A 19987-nucleotide genomic window follows, 5' to 3' on the forward strand; every position below is an offset into this window, starting at 1 on the left:
CAGAAACATTAACTTTATCTAAGGCAACGTTAGACGGAGAGGGGCTAACATTCTTGTCAGCCAAAACGGGTGACTTAGTGGAAGACGAATCAGAAGTCAAAGACGCGTCAAGTCCAGCGTTCTTAGACCTTCGCGAAGATTTCCTAGGAGTCGCATCAGCCGAGACCTGTCTCGAACTAGGCTTCTTCAACGCACTATCTTTGAGTGCAGCTTCCGCCATTACAACAACAAACTCACAAAAATTTTCTGTCAAAAAATTTATAAGTTCGAAAGCAGCGACAAAACGTCGCTAAAGTTGCGATAAATCAGAAAGATCTCACCCCACACAGCATAGGAACAGGTGTAAAGCTTCAGGCGGTACCAAGGGGTGAATCCGAAGTCCTAAGACCAAGGTGAAAAGCTGATAACAGCAGGAGCGTACATAAAACGCGACCAGACCCTTGGATCGCTGAGAGTGGAATGATACAAATGGCGGCGTATGCGCACGCATACGGAAGTCGGACCGGTAGTTGGTCTGGCCTTATGGGATTGGTCACTCTCTTTTTTAGAGTGGTCTCCCTTGTTACCAAGGGGACGCGTACAGCGTAACCAGCACTGATCTAGAGTTAATTGCTATATGTGAGTTGGGTATAGTGTATGTAATTTAATGCCTGCCAAAACGCGAAAGAATTATCGTGATGCAGAGCGAATCCGAAATCGAAGAAACCTCACCTACGGGGTTTACCACGAGCACGGGCAGGAGCGCTTCCGTTTCCGGGCAAACTGCAACCGGTTCACTATAGCAGTTCGAAAACGCATTCCGCAAGTTAAAGTTTGGGTTTTGTTTTCCTCTTTTTTCTTCTTCTTTTTTTCTTCAAAATTGCGAATTGACGGAATTTCCGTCAGACTTTTTTTCTCAGATTGACGGATTTCAGTCACTTGACAGGCTAGTTTCACCCATGAGGTTGTGCTGGCCAGTTTGGTTCTACGAGGTTGAGGCAGGGTTGTACTAACTGAACTTTCCTCAGAATTTTTGCCAGGAGAGAAAAGGGCATAAAGCTTCCAGTCCCGTCCAAGGCAGTGTCAAAGCGTCCACGGCCCAGGCTTGTGGGTCCGGGATAGGGGAAACATAAACTGGCAGGCGGAAATTGAGCCTTGTTGCAAACAGGTCTATAAGGGGTTTGAACCAATACCCCCAAATCTGTTCTAGGGCCGAATGAGAAAGAGTCGGGCACTCCATGGAGATGATTCCACGTGGACGACTGAGCATGTCCGCCAGTTTGTTTAGTTTCCCTGGAATGATATTCTGGTCTGCACACCAAAGAAGGAGTGCTTCTGCTTTGAGAGCTAGGGAATGGGGGACCGAGTCCCTCCTTGCCTGTTGATGTAACATGAAACTGTTGTGTTGTCCGTGAACACTTTCACAGACTTCCCTCCGACGTGAGGAAGGAAGGCTCAAAAGGGTCACCGCTTCCGAGTTCCAGAGAGGGACTGACCGGAGAGGGACTGACCCCAGGGACTGACCCCAGACACCGGCAGCGCAGAGTGCCCCACCATGACCTCCCCACTCGTGGAGAGAGGCATCCGTGTACAGTTGAATCTCTGCTTCAGGAAGAACGATGGGTACACCTTTGTTTAACCACTCCTGAGAGAGCCATTGGTAGTAAACCTGGGAGCCAGAGAAAGGCTGGATGGTCGAGATCAGAACTGAAAAATCCGGTTCCCCCACACACATCTGAGAAATTTCCGATCTTTGGGACGGATGGACGAGGATGTGGAAGTAAGCAACCTTCAGGTCTATGGATGCAGCAAAATCCTACGAATTGAGTCCCGGATTGAGGCAGTAATCTCCATGTGGAAATGAATTCTCTTGGAATAAAACACTGACAGGAGGAGGGTGCTCGCTTTGCAGGGGCCGAAGTGGAAGGATGTGAGGCTGCTCTCTTTGCCGGAGGGCGAAAGGAGGCTTTAGAAGCCACTCCAAGGGAGCTGTGCAGCCTGAACTGCTCAGCTGTGGCACCGAGGGTAACTGAAACGTAAGGGCCAAAGAGTGACCATTCAGAGATAGGAGTACGATGCAGGGTGGAACGTGCGTTTCAGTCAAGGCGGATAGCGGTGGAGGCCAGAGCCGGGTCCTGACGAAGCAGAATAAAGTTAAAATAGAGAGGGCGTCCATAGTGTAAGAGATAGAGGAACCCAAGGATTGCATGAAAGATAAGAGCCTCGGGGTCTTAACTTCTTCCCGAAGGAAGAAAACTGGTCTGGGTGCGCCCTGGGGAAGAGGGTCCGTGGGCTTTGGGTTAAGCGTAAGAGCTTGAGTCAGCCCAGCCAGAAATGAGTGTGAGACTGTGAAGAGGCAAAAAAGCCCCAACGTGCGGTCTCTTCAACATACTTCCAAACCCTGTGCGACACCGAGGGTGGACGGGGATCGGGGCACACCAACATGTCCTCTTTTTTTCTCTCCATTTCTCCAATGGGGGGTGGATGTCCATTTTCTGTGGTCTGAATATCTCGACCAGCTACGAAAGGGGGAACGGCGTTAGGGGTAGGTGGCAGACCGCCCGCTATTAGTTCAGATTCCCGGGAGGAGATAGAGATGGTGAGAGCCGAAGACTCTTTGAGTCACAAAATAGCACACACACACACACATTCATGACATTTGGACTTTTCGTCTAGGTTCAACTGAACTTTTCTTTTCCCACAACAGGTTGGGGACAAGGTGTGTTGGGGGGGGTTTGAGGTTGGTGCTGTACAAGCCCAAGAGACCAAGTTCTTCGGGGTATAAGACATGCTAGAAGCCGACCCCCCGACCCCGACTATATTGCGAAACGCCAAACGCCCTCCCCCTTCCGATTATAACACAAACCACATATATCGCGGTCTGATTCTTTGGACCCCAAAGACTGCGATATAGTGACGTCATTTGAATATATTGCCTTGTATGCCTAATCGAAAAAGCACTGACCAGAGCACGGGGCGCTTAATGCTATCGTAAGCCTTACACAAATCTATGTTGGCTACATTACAGTTTGGCAATTTGTGAAAATTGTTTCTGGACGCAAGCGTAAAGGGTAAACACATGATCAATAGTTGAGTAATTCCTCCGGAAACCGGCCTGGTTTTCATCTAAAATGTTATTATTTTCTGACCACACAGACAGGCGAGCGTTCAGAACAGACATACAAATTTTGCTCAACATACTGGTGAGAGAAATTCCTCTGTAACAGTCTCCTTTTTTACGCAACGGCACAATAATGGCCTTGGACCACTCTCTTGGGTACATCCCCTTCTCAAGAATGTTGTTGAACAACTTAACTAAAAAAGGTAAAATAAGACTTTCAGACATTTTCAACATTTCATTCAACACACCATCAAACCCTGCCGCTTTACCATTTTTCAAATTTCTTATTGCTTTTCTAAGTTCACTTTCAGTTATTTCACTGTCAAGAATTTCGTCACTGATATCTGTATCAGGCAACTGATCGTCTTCGGGTTCACCTTCAACTGTATCTGTGTTTAAAACATCCTTAAAATGTTCGTACCATGCCTCTTTTGGTACGGAGTTGGAATGCACCTCTTTCTATTACATTTCCTTCCAAAATTCCTTTGGTTTATCAGCAGAATACAATATGTTATCAACTTTTTTTAACCTGTACTCTGTTGGCATTGTTCGAAAAAGATCTTTACACTCCTTCCTGACTTCAGCGTACTTTTGCTTAGCTATCGCTTTTTCTTCCATTTTAATTCTTTGATAACTTCTCAGCAACTGTCTCGCAGATCACTTCTTTTCCAAACATTCAATATCAAACCATGCATGGACGCACTTCTACCTACAGCGTCACCTCCGACTTTTTTGGTCATGCACTTTGCCGACTGTAACATTGCTTTATTAAAAATGTCCAACCCCTCGTCCAAATCTGTGCTGATGACGTTGCACGCTTCCTTTAAATTAGCTTTAAAATCGTCTGATTCAACTCTTTCAATAAAATCATTCTTTTTTGCATAGTGCCACACAACTTTTGAGACACGTGCTTGTTAAGGGACTGGCGCTAATTCACTTTCAACCCAAGCAAATAGGTCACGGGCATGTGGGTTGTTCTTTGGAGTTGGGAACCACAGAAGGTCATTGGATTGAAATAATAAGTTTGACAGTTTTGTTCGTTACTACGCTTCTTTAAGTGTTTCTGAATGTTGCTTGATGATGTTAAAGCTATTAAACACTATTTTTACAAAAAAGATAACGTTTTGTGTATTCGTAATTTGGGCAAATACGTCCAAATGAGAGGCCAAAATGGCGGGTAATTTGTGACATGCTGTTGGATGAAGCAATAACTAGGTCGTACGGAATGTAAGAAACACGAAAAAGCCCATGAACAGTTTGTAACTCATCATAAACGCATGCATGAGCACTGTTTGCAGAAGATTAACACAATCTGAAATATTAACCCTAGTTGTATGTGGTCAACTTTGTAACGTGTCGTTTCACAGCAGCCCGAACTTCATTTGCACAACACAGACCCACTTATCACAAACGCACGACTATTTTTGGCTGTCACTAGTTTAGCACACTTCGTAACACGCATGTAGAACGCAAGAAAAAAGCAAATAACGTCCACAGGTTTTGCAATCTGTCCATCTAAAACTGTCAGAGCATTTGGTTTCCCCTTTTTCCTGTTACGATGTTATTGTTGTTTGTCCTGTTATTTCAATCAAAATGATTTTGTATCAAACTTCTTTTGTGCTAAACTACACAGCATTCTTGGGGAAGGCTATCTATGCACCCGTTGTACCGTTGCGTGGTAACATCACCAGTAGCCGACGGTTTGAAGTTTCGTTTCTCATCTGCTCACTCATGTTACGATGTTATTTTGACCATTCGTTGCTGCTTTAATGGTAAGATTTTTTTTCTTAAGTTCACAAAATAGCTTTATTTATATATTGTTATGCTCACAGTGTCCTAAAGATCATATGAACACATGTTGTTGAATTTGAAGTTAGTTCAGTTTTTGACTCCCATGTCACAGTTTGGTACCCAGCTCCAGAGAACAACCCATATGCATCGATTCAATTCTGTCGCCAATGGTTAAATCGTGAATGTTATTGGCTTCGTCAACAGAGGCTAAACAATAATCCACCACACTGTTACCACTATGGGAGATATAAGTAAACTTAGTAAACTTGCACAGCTGTCAACCCATACGGTTTTCCTGTATTTTGTACGGGATTTATCCAATTTTAGGTGTGTACGGTCTACGGGCAAACCAAATTATAGGGCAACTCTCTTTAACTTGTCATTGCTGTGATCTTGACAACAATAACAGTTTACACATGCAAATGAAGATTAACACACATACTCAGGCATGACATTTGACTCATACACACCCCGGTTGCAGTGTTGGGTGCAGTGTTGGGTTCACATTGGAGTGATCGACTGCTTGAATATTTAGGTCAGTGTATCCTTTATATAGCCCACTTCCATGGCTTCAGTGTCCTTCCCAGTTTCAGATAATTGCATGATCTCTGACCAGTTCTGATTTGAGTTGGATACATGGAGTTCTTTTGAAAATTAGAAAGTAGAACAAACTTACTAGTAACTTGTTTCTCTTTTAATTCAATCTATGATTCAACCATCATTTGAGAATTTAACCCCAGAAATGATGAATTGAAAAGCAGCATGAGAGATTATGCAAATGAAGACTAAAAATAGACCTGACAGTGCCTATGCCATTTTTCAAACCTTCTTCCTTTTAACCTGAGTGAGCCATTTTGAAAGTTACCAAATGGAAACAATTTTTTTCATTTAAATTCAAGTTTTGAGTCAGTAATTATTGATAATTTACCTCAAGACAAGGGAGGCAGGCAACTGTGTTATTTTTTGTTTTATTTGTCAGAAATTTTTTAAGCATGGTTATTTTCCGTTCTGTAGTATGAACATTCATTCCGGAGGTAAACAGCTGGTTTTTGTCCTTTTAACAAAAATGTTACTGTTTGTAAGGGATTGTTACCTTGAATACAGTTTCTAGTCATATTAATACAGGTTGGCCTTGGAAGGGGTTTTATTGACAGGTCTGGAGTTGTCGCATTGCAAACACCATTCAAGATTTTGAGATCAAAGCATACACACAGGTCGATGAGCTTTGTACCAAACCCATTTAGTGTGGAGAGAGAGAGAGAGAGAGAGAGAGAGAGAGAGAGAGAGAGAGAGAGAGACTGACAGAGAGACAGAGACTGAGAGACTGAGAGAGAGAGACTGAGAGAGATAACAGTGTGTGGACTTTAATGCTGCCAAACTGAAGAAGTGGAGTTCATTCAAGCACTCGTTTTCCTTGAAATATGATTTTAGTAAATTTGCAAATTTCCTGGCCCTTCAAACCAGGTGGAATCTTTAGGAAATTTACAAAATCCCTGAGTGAAGCAGGAAATTTTACAAATTTACTGAAATTTTTAGGGATTTTGTAAATTTCCTGGTTTTGAGAATTTACTGTGACATATATATACAAACGGCATCCAAGAAGCAGGGGTGGGACTCTCTTGTAATGAAAAAAGAGGAAATCACGTTTTTCTAGGGGGGTTGGGGGCATGCTCCCCCGAAATTTTTTCTTCTTCTTCTTGTCGTTTGCCTAAGAATTTTTTTTAAATGGTACATTAAAATGGTGCATTCTGAGACTAAAATTCAATTTGTTTGGATTAAGTAAAAACAAGTCGCGTAAGGCGAAAATACAATATTTAGTCAAGTAGCTGTCGAACTCACAGAATGAAACTGAACGCAATGCCATTTTTCAGCAAGACCGTATACTCGCAGCATCGTCAGTCCACCGCTCATGGCAAAGGCAGTGAAATTGACAAGAAGAGCGGGGTAGTAGTTGCGCTAAGAAGGATAGCACGCTTTTCTGTACCTCTCTTTGTTTTAACTTTCTGAGCGTGTTTTTAATCCAAACATATCATATCTATATGTTTTTGGAATCAGGAACCGACAAGGAATAAGATGAAAGTGTTTTTAAATTGATTTCGACAATTTAATTTTGATAATAATTTTTATATATTTAATTTTCAGAGCTTGTTTTTAATCCGAATATAACATATTTATATGTTTTTGGAATCAGCAAATGATGGAGAATAAGAAAAACGTAAATTTGGATCGTTTTATAAATTTTTATTTTTTTTTACAATTTTCAGATTTTTAATGACCAAAGTCATTAATTAATTTTTAAGCCACCAATGCAATACCGAAGTCCGGGCTTTGTCGAAAATTACTTGACCAAAATTTCAACCAATTTGGTTGAAAAATGAGGGCGTGACAGTGCCGCCTCAACTTTCACGAAAAGCCGGATATGACGTCATCAAAGACATTTATCAAAAAAATGAAAAAAACGTATGGGGATTTCATACCCAGGAACTCTCATGTCAAATTTCATAAAGATCGGTCTAGTAGTTTAGTCTGAATCACTCTACACACACACACACACACAGACACACACACGCACATACACCACGACCCTCGTTTCGATTCCCCCTCGATGTTAAAATATTTAGTCAAAACTTGACTAAATATAAAAAGACACAAAAAAAACAAAAAAAGACAAAAAATCAAAACAAACAAATTCACACAACAATGGTAACATTGTAATGGTGCATACTTACGTTATGAACCATGTATCCATAATCCAATACTGGCAATAGTATGATTCAATGCATTGCATGAAGCTCAAAATGACTATTAGTAATATCAGGAGTTTTCAATCAGCACAATTTAACTCTCAAGCCTCCAGTGTTCTGTTCCATCTTCACTTCTCTCCATATCATTCAGTCAACAAGTTATAGATACTGTGATGAAATAGGATGCGGAAAAAATAGATTACTCCAGCGGAATTCGTAAGTTGTGTCCGCGGAAATCCGCGGATTTGCGGAAAAGTCCCACCCCTGAAGAAGACTACTGTTTTTGTGCGCAAGTTTAGCTGTCACTGGAAAATGGCTTGCTCATTAGGCCTGTGAGTCTGAAAATATAAAATACAAAATAGTGTAATTATCTAACATTTTGAGGGATACAATTTTTAGACATCTACCATGTGCTGTTTCTTGCGGGGATAGAAAGGCCGGTCTCCCACCTGCGCTGGATTGGAAATGAGTCTACCCAATTCCAGATTATGCAGTATGTGCAATTAAAAGCATACTTCACCAGTTATTACAACACATACCTGAGGGAAGCAGGCAAGCTGGGACTATCCTCAGAGGCTGGGGCTTTCATGATTTTAGCATTCAGTGGTGTTGTCAACTTAACAAACATAGGCTGACCTGAAACATAATTTGAGCACATCACATTAACCTAAATCAAAAATTTTAGTAATAAATTTTTATTTGATTAATATACTTACCCAACTCACATATAGCAATTAACCCTGGTTCAGTGCTGGTAACGCTGTATGCGTCCCCTTGGTAAACAAGGGAGACCACTCTAAAAAAAAAGAGTGACCACTACCCATAATGCCAGACCAATATCTACAGGGTGGGCCATAAAAAGTGTCCACATTTAATTTGTTAATATTTTTCCTGTAAAGTGATATTTTCTTTTCTGTTTCAGATAGAATTTGAGACAAGCATCTTAGAATTCTTTTAAAGCCTGAATGGATCGCATTCCAGTACAGGAAAGAACCAAAATCGTTGAACTTTAATTTGCTACCAATTCTGTGGTTCTCGCCCAGCGCGCTTTTCGGAGAGAGTTCCCTGGCACACACTGTCCATGTGCGAGAACTGTGAAGCGCCTCGTGGATAAATTCAGGAACACTGGTAGTCTCGCAGATAACAATAGAGGACATAGTGGTCGACCATTTTCTGCTAGAAGTCCACCTAACATTGAAGCAGTAAGGGACCGTTTGCAGGAATCCCCACGAAAATCAACAAGGCGGCTGTCACAGGAAGTCGGTATCTCGAGGACATCTGTACGAAGGATCATACACAAAGACTTAGGATTGTTTCCGTACAAGATACACATTCTCCAACAACAAACTGATGCAAACAAAAGAGAAAGGTTAGAATTCAGTCAAAGCATTTCTGAAAGAATTGAAAACAACCCAGGAGTTCTCGACCTCATTTTCTTCAGCGATGAAGCCCATTTTCGTTTGAGTGGACATGTCAACAAACAAAACATGAGATTTTGGGCACCTAATCAGCCCCATGAACACATCCAGCCACCACTGAGCCGCGAAAAAGTAACAGTGTGGTGCGCAATTGGCAAAGGAGGGGTTGTTGGGCCAGGGAACTCTCCCCGAAAAGCGCGCTGGGCGAGAACCACAGAATTGGTAGCAAAGTAAAGTTCAACGATTTTGGTCCTTTCCTGTACTGGAATGCGATCCATTCAGGCTTTAAAAGAATTCTAAGATGCTTGTCTCAAATTCTATCTGAAACAGAAAAGAAAATATCACTTTACAGGAAAAATATTAACAAATTAAATGTGGACACTTTTTATGGCCCACCCTGTAGTCTGACTCCCGTATGCGTGCGCATACGCCGCCATTTGCATCATTCCAAAACGAAGCCCAACTCACTTCTTTTTTAGAAACATATAACCCCCACAGCGGGGAGGCTGGAGGGAATAAACGATGTGAGTTGGGTAAGTATATTAATCAAATGAAAATTTATTACTAAAATTTTTGATTAAATTACATATCTTACCCAACTCACATATAGCAGATTGCTACTAAAGGTGGAGGGCACTTTACCCAATCAGGAAATGAGAATCTGTCCTACCGCTACCCGAGCAGGCAACACAGAAACGCATCCTGTCTCAAAAAAGAGACATCTCTGAGATAGACACCAATGAAAAACATCTTAAGCAAGCCAGTAAGCCGACTCAAGAACCAATGCCAGGAGACCAAATCGAAGAACAGCTAGAGAGGAAAACATAATCTTGCCTCATGAGACCTGGCTGTAGTAAAGGGCAAAACCGCCCTGACATCACCCGACTGAATCCGCCACAATACCACAGCTTGTCTAACTATGGTGGAGGACCACTTGAATAACATGACTTTCGAGATACCTTTACACCGCACCATGTTAAGTGAGATAAAAGGAAGTTTCTGAGTTTCCGATCGAATGTGCAGAGACCAAAACAGAAAACTGCTGAGGGCTCTAACAAGACAATTATGTACACCAGAATCTCCAGTAGCAAGACACTTGCTAAAGAGAGAAATATTAAGTCGGAGCTGCCTGAAGGGGAAGGACTGACTGCCACCCCCCCCCCCCCTTTTTACTGCCCCACTTGGAGGCCTGCCTAAAAATGTGGCAGTCCATCTAAGTTTGACTTCAAAAAGCCATTACCTCTACCAATGTTGATAGAAATTCTTTCTTTCTTTATTTGGTGATTAACATCGTTTCCAACCTTACAAGGTTATAACGCGACAGAGTTGATAGATATGACCAAGAACCTTTAATTCAATGATCTAAAACAGATCAGTGCAAGTCAGCAAAGCTTTCGAAACTCGAAATGTAAACTTAGCTCAGAAAATGGCTCTAGAGGAGCCAAAATATTGCTAAGTGATTGAATTGTGAATCGGAGCTGGTTTCCCAGTTTCCGCTTATTTGTCAGAAATTTTGAAAGAAAACTAAGCCCCATAGATCAGTCTTTCTCCAAAGAGCTGTCTATAGCAAAACTAGATAGAAAAAACACACTTACTCCCACTTCTCTCAGAAGCTACTAGAGTAAGCACAGACCACTTTCCGTGTTGACCAGCAAGGCTAGATTTTTGTAAAGGATCAAAGAATCTGATCTCAAAACAACTCCAAAACAAGGAGCAAAGCCCAAAACGGGAAAGGAGACTTGTTTACAGCCAGCCGAAGGGAGGCTCCCTTAAACGTGCTGGCTATAAAGCCCCCAAAAGAAATATTGCGACCGAGCTGTTTCAGTGCAACTGATATCACGTAACGTCTCAATTCAAAAAACGTGGGAGAAAAATTCGGAAAGCCAGGATAGAAGATTCGCCACCTGCAATGAACGGATAGAAGAGGCGGAGTTCTTTCCGTTAAAGAATACGCCATTTGCGCCAAGCCAAACAATGTGACCAGTAAAACGAAGACACTGACCTCCTCCGAGATCTCTGGACCAAATCCAGAGTTGAGGCAGAAGCCCCTGAGCGTCTCAATGATTCCCATACAGAAGACACCCTTGTGGCTCGAGTGTGAGAAAAAACAGCGACCTCTTGCCAGTCTTAAGAGGCCTGGCAAGCAGAACCGAGCGGGCCCCAAATTGTGATAACAGCAGGCCGCTCAAAGTAAAATCAATTGATCTTCCATGCTTTGGAATTCGTAAACCGGAAGAAGCCATAAGCGAAAGGCGATAGTACCAAAAGGCAAAAACTTCTCTCAGTGGCTTCTCTAAATCACCCGAAGTCGTAGAAGAGCGTGATGAGATAAGAGTCTAAACTAAGTGGACATTCTTGGTAAAAAGACTCAGAGAGCCCGCCAAGCCATTGAGCCTCCCATAAAGGTACTTCCCTGCTAAAAAGATCCAAGATGGTAAAACCACAACAGAACCTCTCATGCTCGATGAGGAAGTGAAAGAGAGTGAGAGGCCCCCTTGCTTGTTGAGAAAAAGCACCACTGTAGAGTTGTCCGATTGAATCAACACATATTCTACCGCTTTGTTCGATTGCCTAACGCCAGCCGACCACAAAGGGCCATATCAAAGCTGTGCTGCCTTAGCCAACCAATGTGTTCCGGTCCTGCAAATCCAGTTTCCACCTGGAGTAAAGAGCTCCCAGAAAGAGCTGCTTGTACAGTCTCCTCAAAGAGACCAAACAGTCCAACCATTCGTTTGACTAAGAATCAAAATCAGAACCCTGAAGCTCCGAAACCAATAAAATGTAGCCACTTCCGATCTATTTTGAGAATCAAAAAGTGGAAGTCACAACCAAACGATCTATGTAAGAGACCCCAAAAGGAAGGTCCCAGTGACTCCCCCCATAAAACGAGAGTCCTAGTCCCCACCAGCCGCTGTGGTAAAACACAAGCCGAGCACTAAAAACCCCAGCTGACATAACTGCCGGGAGTGTGAGAGAAAGTGTGCTTTTGTGTGCCTCCCGACCCCCACCGCTAACTTTCCCCCATGAGAAAGCGAGGTGGGTATTTGGCACAGAGCCCTGCCGCGAAGGCGAGAGCATGGCGATAAAAGATAAAGCCAAGAACGGCGAGCCCATAGCTTTTCTTTTGATAACAAGAAAAAGCCGAGACCTGCCGTGCGCTTTTCTTTTGCAGTGAGCTTCTCTTTGTAAGAGAAGAGTCCGCGAGCATAGAAGCGGACTCGAAAGAGATCATCCTTCAAGCAAAGAAGAGATTAAAGTCTCGCCAAAAGAACAAAACTTTTAGACAGAGACCTATTCTCCAGTGAACAGCAAAGCTACATCTTTCATATCTGCGTCCCGACGGAACACAAAGATATCCATTGAGGACGTAACCGCACAAGAGAGAGAACAAAAGAAAGTTCTATACGACGGCGCGAAAAACATGAAGAAGTGCGGCCCAAACTTCCACAGCCAGGAGATCCTTGTTCTTACAAACAGACAGTTTCTCCTTGCCATAAACATCCAAATGGATGCCCGTCAACCCCGGGATACCCGGGGCAGTTCCGTAGTAAGAACAAAAGAATAACCTAAGTTCTTAGGCTTGGAGTTAACCGAGCCTACGGATAGCACTCAGCGAGTGATGCGCTACTTGGGCGGGTGACGCAAGCTAAAGCAAAGCCGCCTAAGGTGCTTAGCCGAGCGCTGCCCACAAAGGAAGTAGTGACAAAGGAAAATCGTATGAGAAACCTTCCACAATTCCACACGCCACCTATGTAGGATCTAAGAACTAGACGTTCAAAGATTTTCCTTAGAAGGCTCAACTCAGCTAAAAATGACGCAAACCGCGGCAAAGCTGAATCAAGAGCCTCCCCATAAGATGCCAGCAAAGGCAGAGGTGGGGCAAAACCATCGTTTGAGTTCGCAGATTGTTCCTGAAAAGGAGCAAAACACGCCAAAAAAGATGGAGGAGAAAGGGCAGATGACAATGCTACTTGCTACCCCTTCGGGAAAATAGCGTGTAGCAACCCCTGCTGCCAGAGCTAACAAAGATGGCAGCTTAGCTGTAAGACAAAAAGAGGTATCACCCTCTGCCTCCGAAGCTTCATCTTCCATATCCTCATCATCCCGTTCAGTAGTATCCCCACGATCTTCGAAAGGATGAGAACCGGAAACCAATCCCGCCGAGGCAACACCTGCCAAAAACGGGAAAGGCTGGGAAAAATCCCCTAAAGCCGGAACTCCGTGAACGGATCCTCCATCCACCTGTCTCATGCCAGCTGAAAGACTGGAAGAGGAAGTGAATGCAGCCTGTGTAACAGCAGAGGAACCGCAGTAACGGAACCGGAAGCCGAAGGCTGATGAGTGCCGACTACCAAACACCACAGTGTTAACAGCAGAAGGCTATACCATCCTTCAAACGGAAGCCACAGCCGCAAAAGCGGAAGCGGAACCGGCCGTGGATTGATGCCGTTTCAGTTGCAAGCACCACTGCACTTGAACTTAGACGGCAACCGGAACCCGGCGTCAACCACCAAAGCGGAAGCACCATCGTCCAGACAGCCTTCATGCACCTCAGCGCAATCCGGAAGTTTGTTTGTTTGTTTGTTTGCTTAACGCCCAGCCGACCACGAAGGGCCATATCAGGGCGGTGCTGCTTTGACATATAACGTGCGCCACACACAAGACAGAAGTCGCAGCACAGGCTTCATGTCTCACCCAGTCACATTATTCTGACACCGGACCAACCAGTCCTAGCACTAACCCCATAATGCCAGACGCCAGGCGGAGCAGCCACTAGATTGCCAATTTTAAAGTCTTAGGTATGACCCGGCCGGGGTTCGAACCCACGACCTCCCGATCACACGGCGGACGCCTTACCACTAGGCCACCGTGCCAGTATCCGGAAGTTGACCCCCTGCTTGACTGCCATAGTCAAACAGAGAGCCATCTTTACTGTCTTCTTCCTGCCCCCAGGGCGGAAGCGGAAGCCGCACAGCCTGACCAATGCCCATTGACACGGCCGGAAGCGCCGCACCTCCGTACGCTCTACAGTGTCCTTACCCCAGCCTGACCTTCCAATAGAACGGCGATGGCCAGACCGGGTATCAGAACTTTCACCCGTGAGCACGATGCCCGTGGCTACTTTTGCCTGTAGACGCGCTACACTTTCGCCGGAGAACCCGGTTACTTGTGCAGCAGACATACCTTGTGACTGACGAGAGACACCGGAAGACGGAACGCTCGCCGGAAACCCAAGTCCACCATCATCGTTCTGCAACGCATGAACATCCGCCCGAGTACCCGTGGCCGACGGAGAAGGACGCCCTTAGCCAGGGAGGAAACCCCAGCCACGCCAGCCGGAAGAGCCCGCAGCTCCGCTTTTGTCGGCGCAATTTCTTCCGCCAAAGACAATACCTGTGTACTAATAGAGAGAAGCAAAGCGGCAAAGTCCGCAGACGCAAGACCGGGAATCACAGCAACAGGAGCCGCTTAAACCGGCTATCAACATGAGCAATCTTATCTGCCGGTTTACCGGGTAAAATGGACGCCGAGGGCATGTCAACAACAACATCAATGCATTTATTCGATGACAGTTCTAACATCGAAACAACAGCCTGTACAGACTGCTTAACTTTCTTAGGCGTTTTCTAGGAGGCGGAGACTCAGCAGCTACATGTCTAGAAGCCTGCCCCTTCTTGACGTTATCCGCCATGGCCAAACAACTCACGAAAAATTTTTCTCAAGAAAACATTTCACAAGTCAAAATAAGGCCAAGAAACACCCACAAAATCAAGAAAAATCAAGAACGATCTCACCTCACATAGTCGCGAAGACAAGACCACAAGTAGAATACCAAGGAGAAAGCACACAGTCCAAGGACCAAGTACCAAAGCTGAATAAACAGCCAGAGCGTACAGAACTGCGACCAGCTAGCTGACCGCTGAGTTTTGGAATGATGCAAATGGCGGCGTATGCGCACGCATACGGGAGTCAGACTAGATATTGGTCTGGCATTATGGGTAGTGGTCACTCTTTTTTTAGAGTGGTCTCCCTTGTTACCAAGGGGACGCGTACAGCGTTACCAGCACTGAACCAGGGTTAATTGCTATGTGAGTTGGGTAAGATATGTAATTTAATTAGATTTACATGAACACCTGTCAGCACAAACCATTAAAATAAACTAACCTAAGTGAAGCAGCAATCATCTTTTACCCCCCAGTTATTTGTTGGATGGTATCATCATCAAATGATAATTTCAGTGTATGTGAAAAAGTAATTCAAAGTCCAAAGCATCCCACATTCCAAAACATGTGACAAACTAATGATGCCATGTTTTACGTACGTTATTACAAGAATTGTCATCTCCCCTGTTATTCAAATTAGATAAATCTGGATGAAAAGAATGTTGAAGTGAATGACTACTCTACAATAATAGAAAAGAAGTCTAAACTTGAGGGGTTTTTTTGGTTTCAGAGTGAAATCAGTTTTTGTGACTGCTGTGACCTTAAATTTGATGGAAGTGACGTCAGAATCTTGACACACCAGGAAATGTGTCTGCCATCTGCTCCTAAGTGATAAATTATGGAATTATCAGGAAGATATGCACTGGTGAACAGCTCAGATCATGGGTCCATCAAGTGTTGCACATATGGTCAAAAATAAAGTACAAGATAATTGCACTCTAAGTGGTACACGTACTGCACTGTTGCTTAGTGTCTGTTGGACACTAAAAGGTTGAAATACAGAAAGAAAAAACCGATTCTAGACTTTGATGGGCTTTCCCTGCTGGTAACCACACATTCTTCTACTCATCACATCGTGTCCCATTATTGCGTTTAAAACACTAACTAAATTTGTTTGAAAAACAACAACACGTTTACAATAAGAATCTAGAGACCCGTATCAATGTATGCATAGAATGCTTAGTTTTACTTTTGCAATACTAAGGAATTACACATTTTCATTGAAGATGTCAAACAAACAGAGGCATAGAGAGACAGACAGAGGCCATCAGTTAATCTGGGAAAGAAACCCCTTTAAACATTTTACCATGCTTGAAATTGAATGTGGCAAGGTGAAGCTATAATTTATCATGCTTGAAATTGAATGTGGCAAGGTGAAGCTATAATTTATCACCTTTCAGTATGACGTCATTTGAGTGTTCTGCATGCACACTCAACATGATGTGCTTTTATCCCTTAGTTGGCTGCACAGAGCTTGGAAGTGGAAAATTTAAAGTATAATTTCCATTCAATGAATTTGATAAGTTTGAGCATATTTTCAACGTCAAACGCCATTAAACTATATATTTTTGGAATCAAGAAATGATAAGGAATAGACAGAAATTGATTTTAAGTGTCTTATTCCATAAATAAAAAAAATGGTTATTAAGCTTTTAACCCTTTCGCTGCCAATCAAAACTTGCGTATGTGCATTCCTGACTGCCAGGGAATATTGGAGTTCGGGGTGTAATAATTCACAAAAAGTTCTAGCTCCAAACTGGCAGTAGGTATGTGACAGGGGAGGCTACCGCTCCTTTCACAGCAGACTCTGCACCCGAGTTGTTGGCCTTTAAGTCAACACCAGTGGGTTGTGGAATTATGTTTGTGATGGGGTCTGGTGGTTTCCGATTGTCTGTATGTTCATGGAAACCTTCGGGTTTGCATAACTGTTTTTATAGGTCTAAGAAATTAGCCCTAACATTTTCAATCCTGTTTGATTGCACTTCGCCTCCCGAGGTGATCGTAGTGTTTCGGCACTCGGTTACATCTAGGTAAGTAAAACCTATGTTATTTTTAAGGGAAATTGAACCAAGAATCTGTTTTTAGTGTCTAAACATGGACATAATAATTAGTTTGGCTTATAATGATGTTTAAATATGAACTTTTGAAAAATCAGTCCGGCGCATCTTCCGGTGCCTGTGGATCAAACACAGGTGGCTGTTTTGCTCGCTCCAAGAAAGGATTATAATCACTATCATCTACCTGTTTCCAACGAATCGTCCGAAAGAAGATCTCCCCCTTCCCCTGTCAGTATCCATAATCATTTGCACCGCCTGTAGCGTCAGTCCGGCTTTGTTTTTCCCTACTAGGGCCCGGTCGACTGTCACCGTTAGCCATTTTGACGAGTCGAGATTTCTCTCCCCTACCCTGTCGCCAAGGCCGAAAATAGTCTTCAGACGCAAAACCGCGTCACCATTTATGTTTATTCATGAGAATGAGGTATCCTACCAAGCCATTGGCTGCTATTTTTGTGTCAGCAGTGACATAGCATTTCTGGAAAATCCCGGAACGAAGAAGACGGGTAAACCCGTCCTAAGGCGCTGCGGCTGCACAAGCGCATGACGGGTATACCCGTCCTAAGGCAGTCAAGTGGTTAAAAACACAAATTTAAGCACATTTTTTCAATAAAATACAACAAAACGATATAGTTTTAGATACGCAATAGAGAATACAATTATATCACTTTCCTGTTTCAAATTCCAATTTTAAGAAAAGTGAAAAAATCGATTAATATACTTACCCGAATCACATAAAGCATTGACACAGTCTGAGATGCTAAGGTCTGAAAAGGCTACCCGTCTTAACAATTTAAAGGGAAGCAACCCAACCACAAAAAGTGTAAACGTAGCCATGGTAACGACCATATACCCGGGGAGTTACCTCCCATCTGGGGTATGTGACGTCACATCCCCTGCTACAACATGTGGTATCCTCATACGGCTTTAATTAAATTACATATTCTTACTCCGAATCACATAAAGCAGATAGCTTCAACAAGGCGGTGGAAAAGAAACATCCAACTCACTCTAAAAACCTTGCCAGAAACTGGCCCGCTGCCAAGAAGTTAGGAAGGGCCCGGTGAGAAAGAAAATCTGACTCACTCTAAACCCTTGCCAGGAACTGGCCCACTGCCAAAAAAGGCAGGAAAGGACCCGAGAACCATCCTGATTGACAGCCGAGATGTCTCTCAGGCAAAAGTTGCAAAAGCAACATCAGAGAGCCAGTAAGCTGTGCCCAGCACTTCTTCCAATCTCCTGGCCGTAAAACGGCCCGGAAAGAGGCCCCAGCCTTGGATAAACCCGAGCCGAGTAGAGGGACAGACAAGCTGCCCCCCCCCCCCCCCCTTTTCACTGGAAGGAAAAACCAATGTACTGGAACGATCCGTGCGGAAGGTTGTCCACTCAGTGCTGAGAAGGACAAACCCTCACGGACACCGTAAAACCATCATGCCAAAGAAAGCAAACCTTGGGATGGAGAGAAAACCCGAAAGGTCTGTGAGATAAAAGTCAGCTCCAGAGAAGAGTGACCAATCTCCAACAAAGAGAGAGAGAGAGAGACACCTGAGTACAAGGTACCAGAGACCAACTCGATGAGAAAATCTCAAAAAAGAGATGGTCGCCAGCTATCCTCTACCGGTCCATGCGAAGCAGAGAGAGAGGTAAAACGAGGAAGCTGAGACTTACGAAAGTGCGTAAGACGCCATAAGAGCGAGAATCACAGTGGTCGAAGACTAATGTGACCGTTGACCCTAAACAAAATGACTAAAAGCCAGAGTGTTCGCAGATCAGTCTGCTTGTAGGTAATCGAACGAATCAAAAACCCAAAACAGAAAAACAAGACTGGTAAGCATAAATGGAAAACCGTGAATACGACCAGCCCTAAGACTCCCGAGACAAGAGTTCTCAGGGAAAACCAGAAGATAACTTCGCGGCCAAATCAAGAGCATTCCTGAGTTTGGCCGAAACCAGAATGCGTCTGTCTAACTCTGAACGACTAATAGTCATACGCAGAGATCAAAGGGCAAACGCCGTCGTAGACATAGTTGCCTGTGGAAGAAGGGTGACTGTAAAGGAAACCCGACCCAACAGAAGTCATCCTGACTCACCTCATGCTAGGATGAGGGAGAAGAGGAAGAGACAAAATCTGAAGCCACAGGAACCAAAAATGCCATAGTCGCACCACGACAGGCAGGAGACTATTGCACAGGCTAAGGTAGAGAGCCGTGATGCCCGTAGGACAGCCATTGTACCAAAGTACCACAGTACACAGGTAAACGTAAGAAACGGAAGTTTCAGCTGCCAAAAAGATGCAAAAGAAACCGGAACATTAGCTAACCCTCTGCCAGAAGGAGAGGGGTAGCCAAAAACCTGAGAGAGGTGAAACGCCACAAAGAATGACTCCTCAAACATCCATTGCCAAAGACAATGCCCCCTCAGGAAAATCTGAATGTTACCTCCGAGGACAACTCAAGAGCACCTTAAGTTAGGACGAAACACCAGAACATGTCTGATCGCTAGAGAAAGACAGAGTCGGACTCGGCGAAAGACAAACAAGGACCATAGTCCAGATGCTTGTGGCAAAAAGTGAGAAACGGGGTAACCTGAAGACAGAAACCCCACCCAAACGGAAATCGTCCTATCTCATCTCCTGCATAGGATGAAAATAAAGGAAAGAATTGTCGAAGTCCGAAGCCACAAGAACAGAGAAAGCAACAACCACCACCGCCGACAGGTGGAATGGCTGTTGCACCAGCCGAGGCTAAAAAACCTGGATGCCCTAAGGTCAGCCGTCGTTTCAAAAACCCTGACGTACCTATGAAATGTCGGTGAGAGAAAAAAAAACCTCTCCGTTTAAACCGGAAGTGCGACAGAAGCAGCAGCCCGTGGCTGAAACGACTGTTACGCTGACTGAGGACGGAAGCCAGTATACCCAAAGGCCAGCCCCAGATCCGACCAGAAGAGACCTCAGCGGGTGCTCGAGCTGATGGACCTAGTTCGCTGTGAAAATATCGGCCTGATGCATAAGAATGAAAATATGCACTCATCAGATCGATTGAAGTCGCCCGACCTCACCACTCCCACAATCCATTGGCTGTGTACAGAGACCATCCAATGAGAAAGTGCAGGGAGGAAACCCCCCGCCATCAACAAAGTGGAGGGCGGAGGTGAGATC

General features: G+C 44.1%; 1 protein-coding gene across 5 annotated transcripts in view; it reads right to left on the bottom strand.

Moving 5' to 3' along the window:
- Window positions 1–19987, bottom strand: part of LOC138959059 (polymerase delta-interacting protein 3-like) — a 162735-nt gene that overhangs the window by 28349 nt on the left and 114399 nt on the right. For all 5 annotated transcript variants that reach the window (XM_070330416.1, XM_070330414.1, XM_070330413.1 and 2 more), the window contains one exon: window positions 8175–8271. In XM_070330416.1, coding sequence (XP_070186517.1) covers window positions 8175–8271 — 97 coding nt within the window. The remainder of the gene's footprint in view (window positions 1–8174; window positions 8272–19987) is intronic.

This window comes from Littorina saxatilis, linkage group LG2, assembly GCF_037325665.1.
Source record: "Littorina saxatilis isolate snail1 linkage group LG2, US_GU_Lsax_2.0, whole genome shotgun sequence".
NCBI lineage: Eukaryota > Metazoa > Mollusca > Gastropoda > Littorinimorpha > Littorinidae > Littorina > Littorina saxatilis.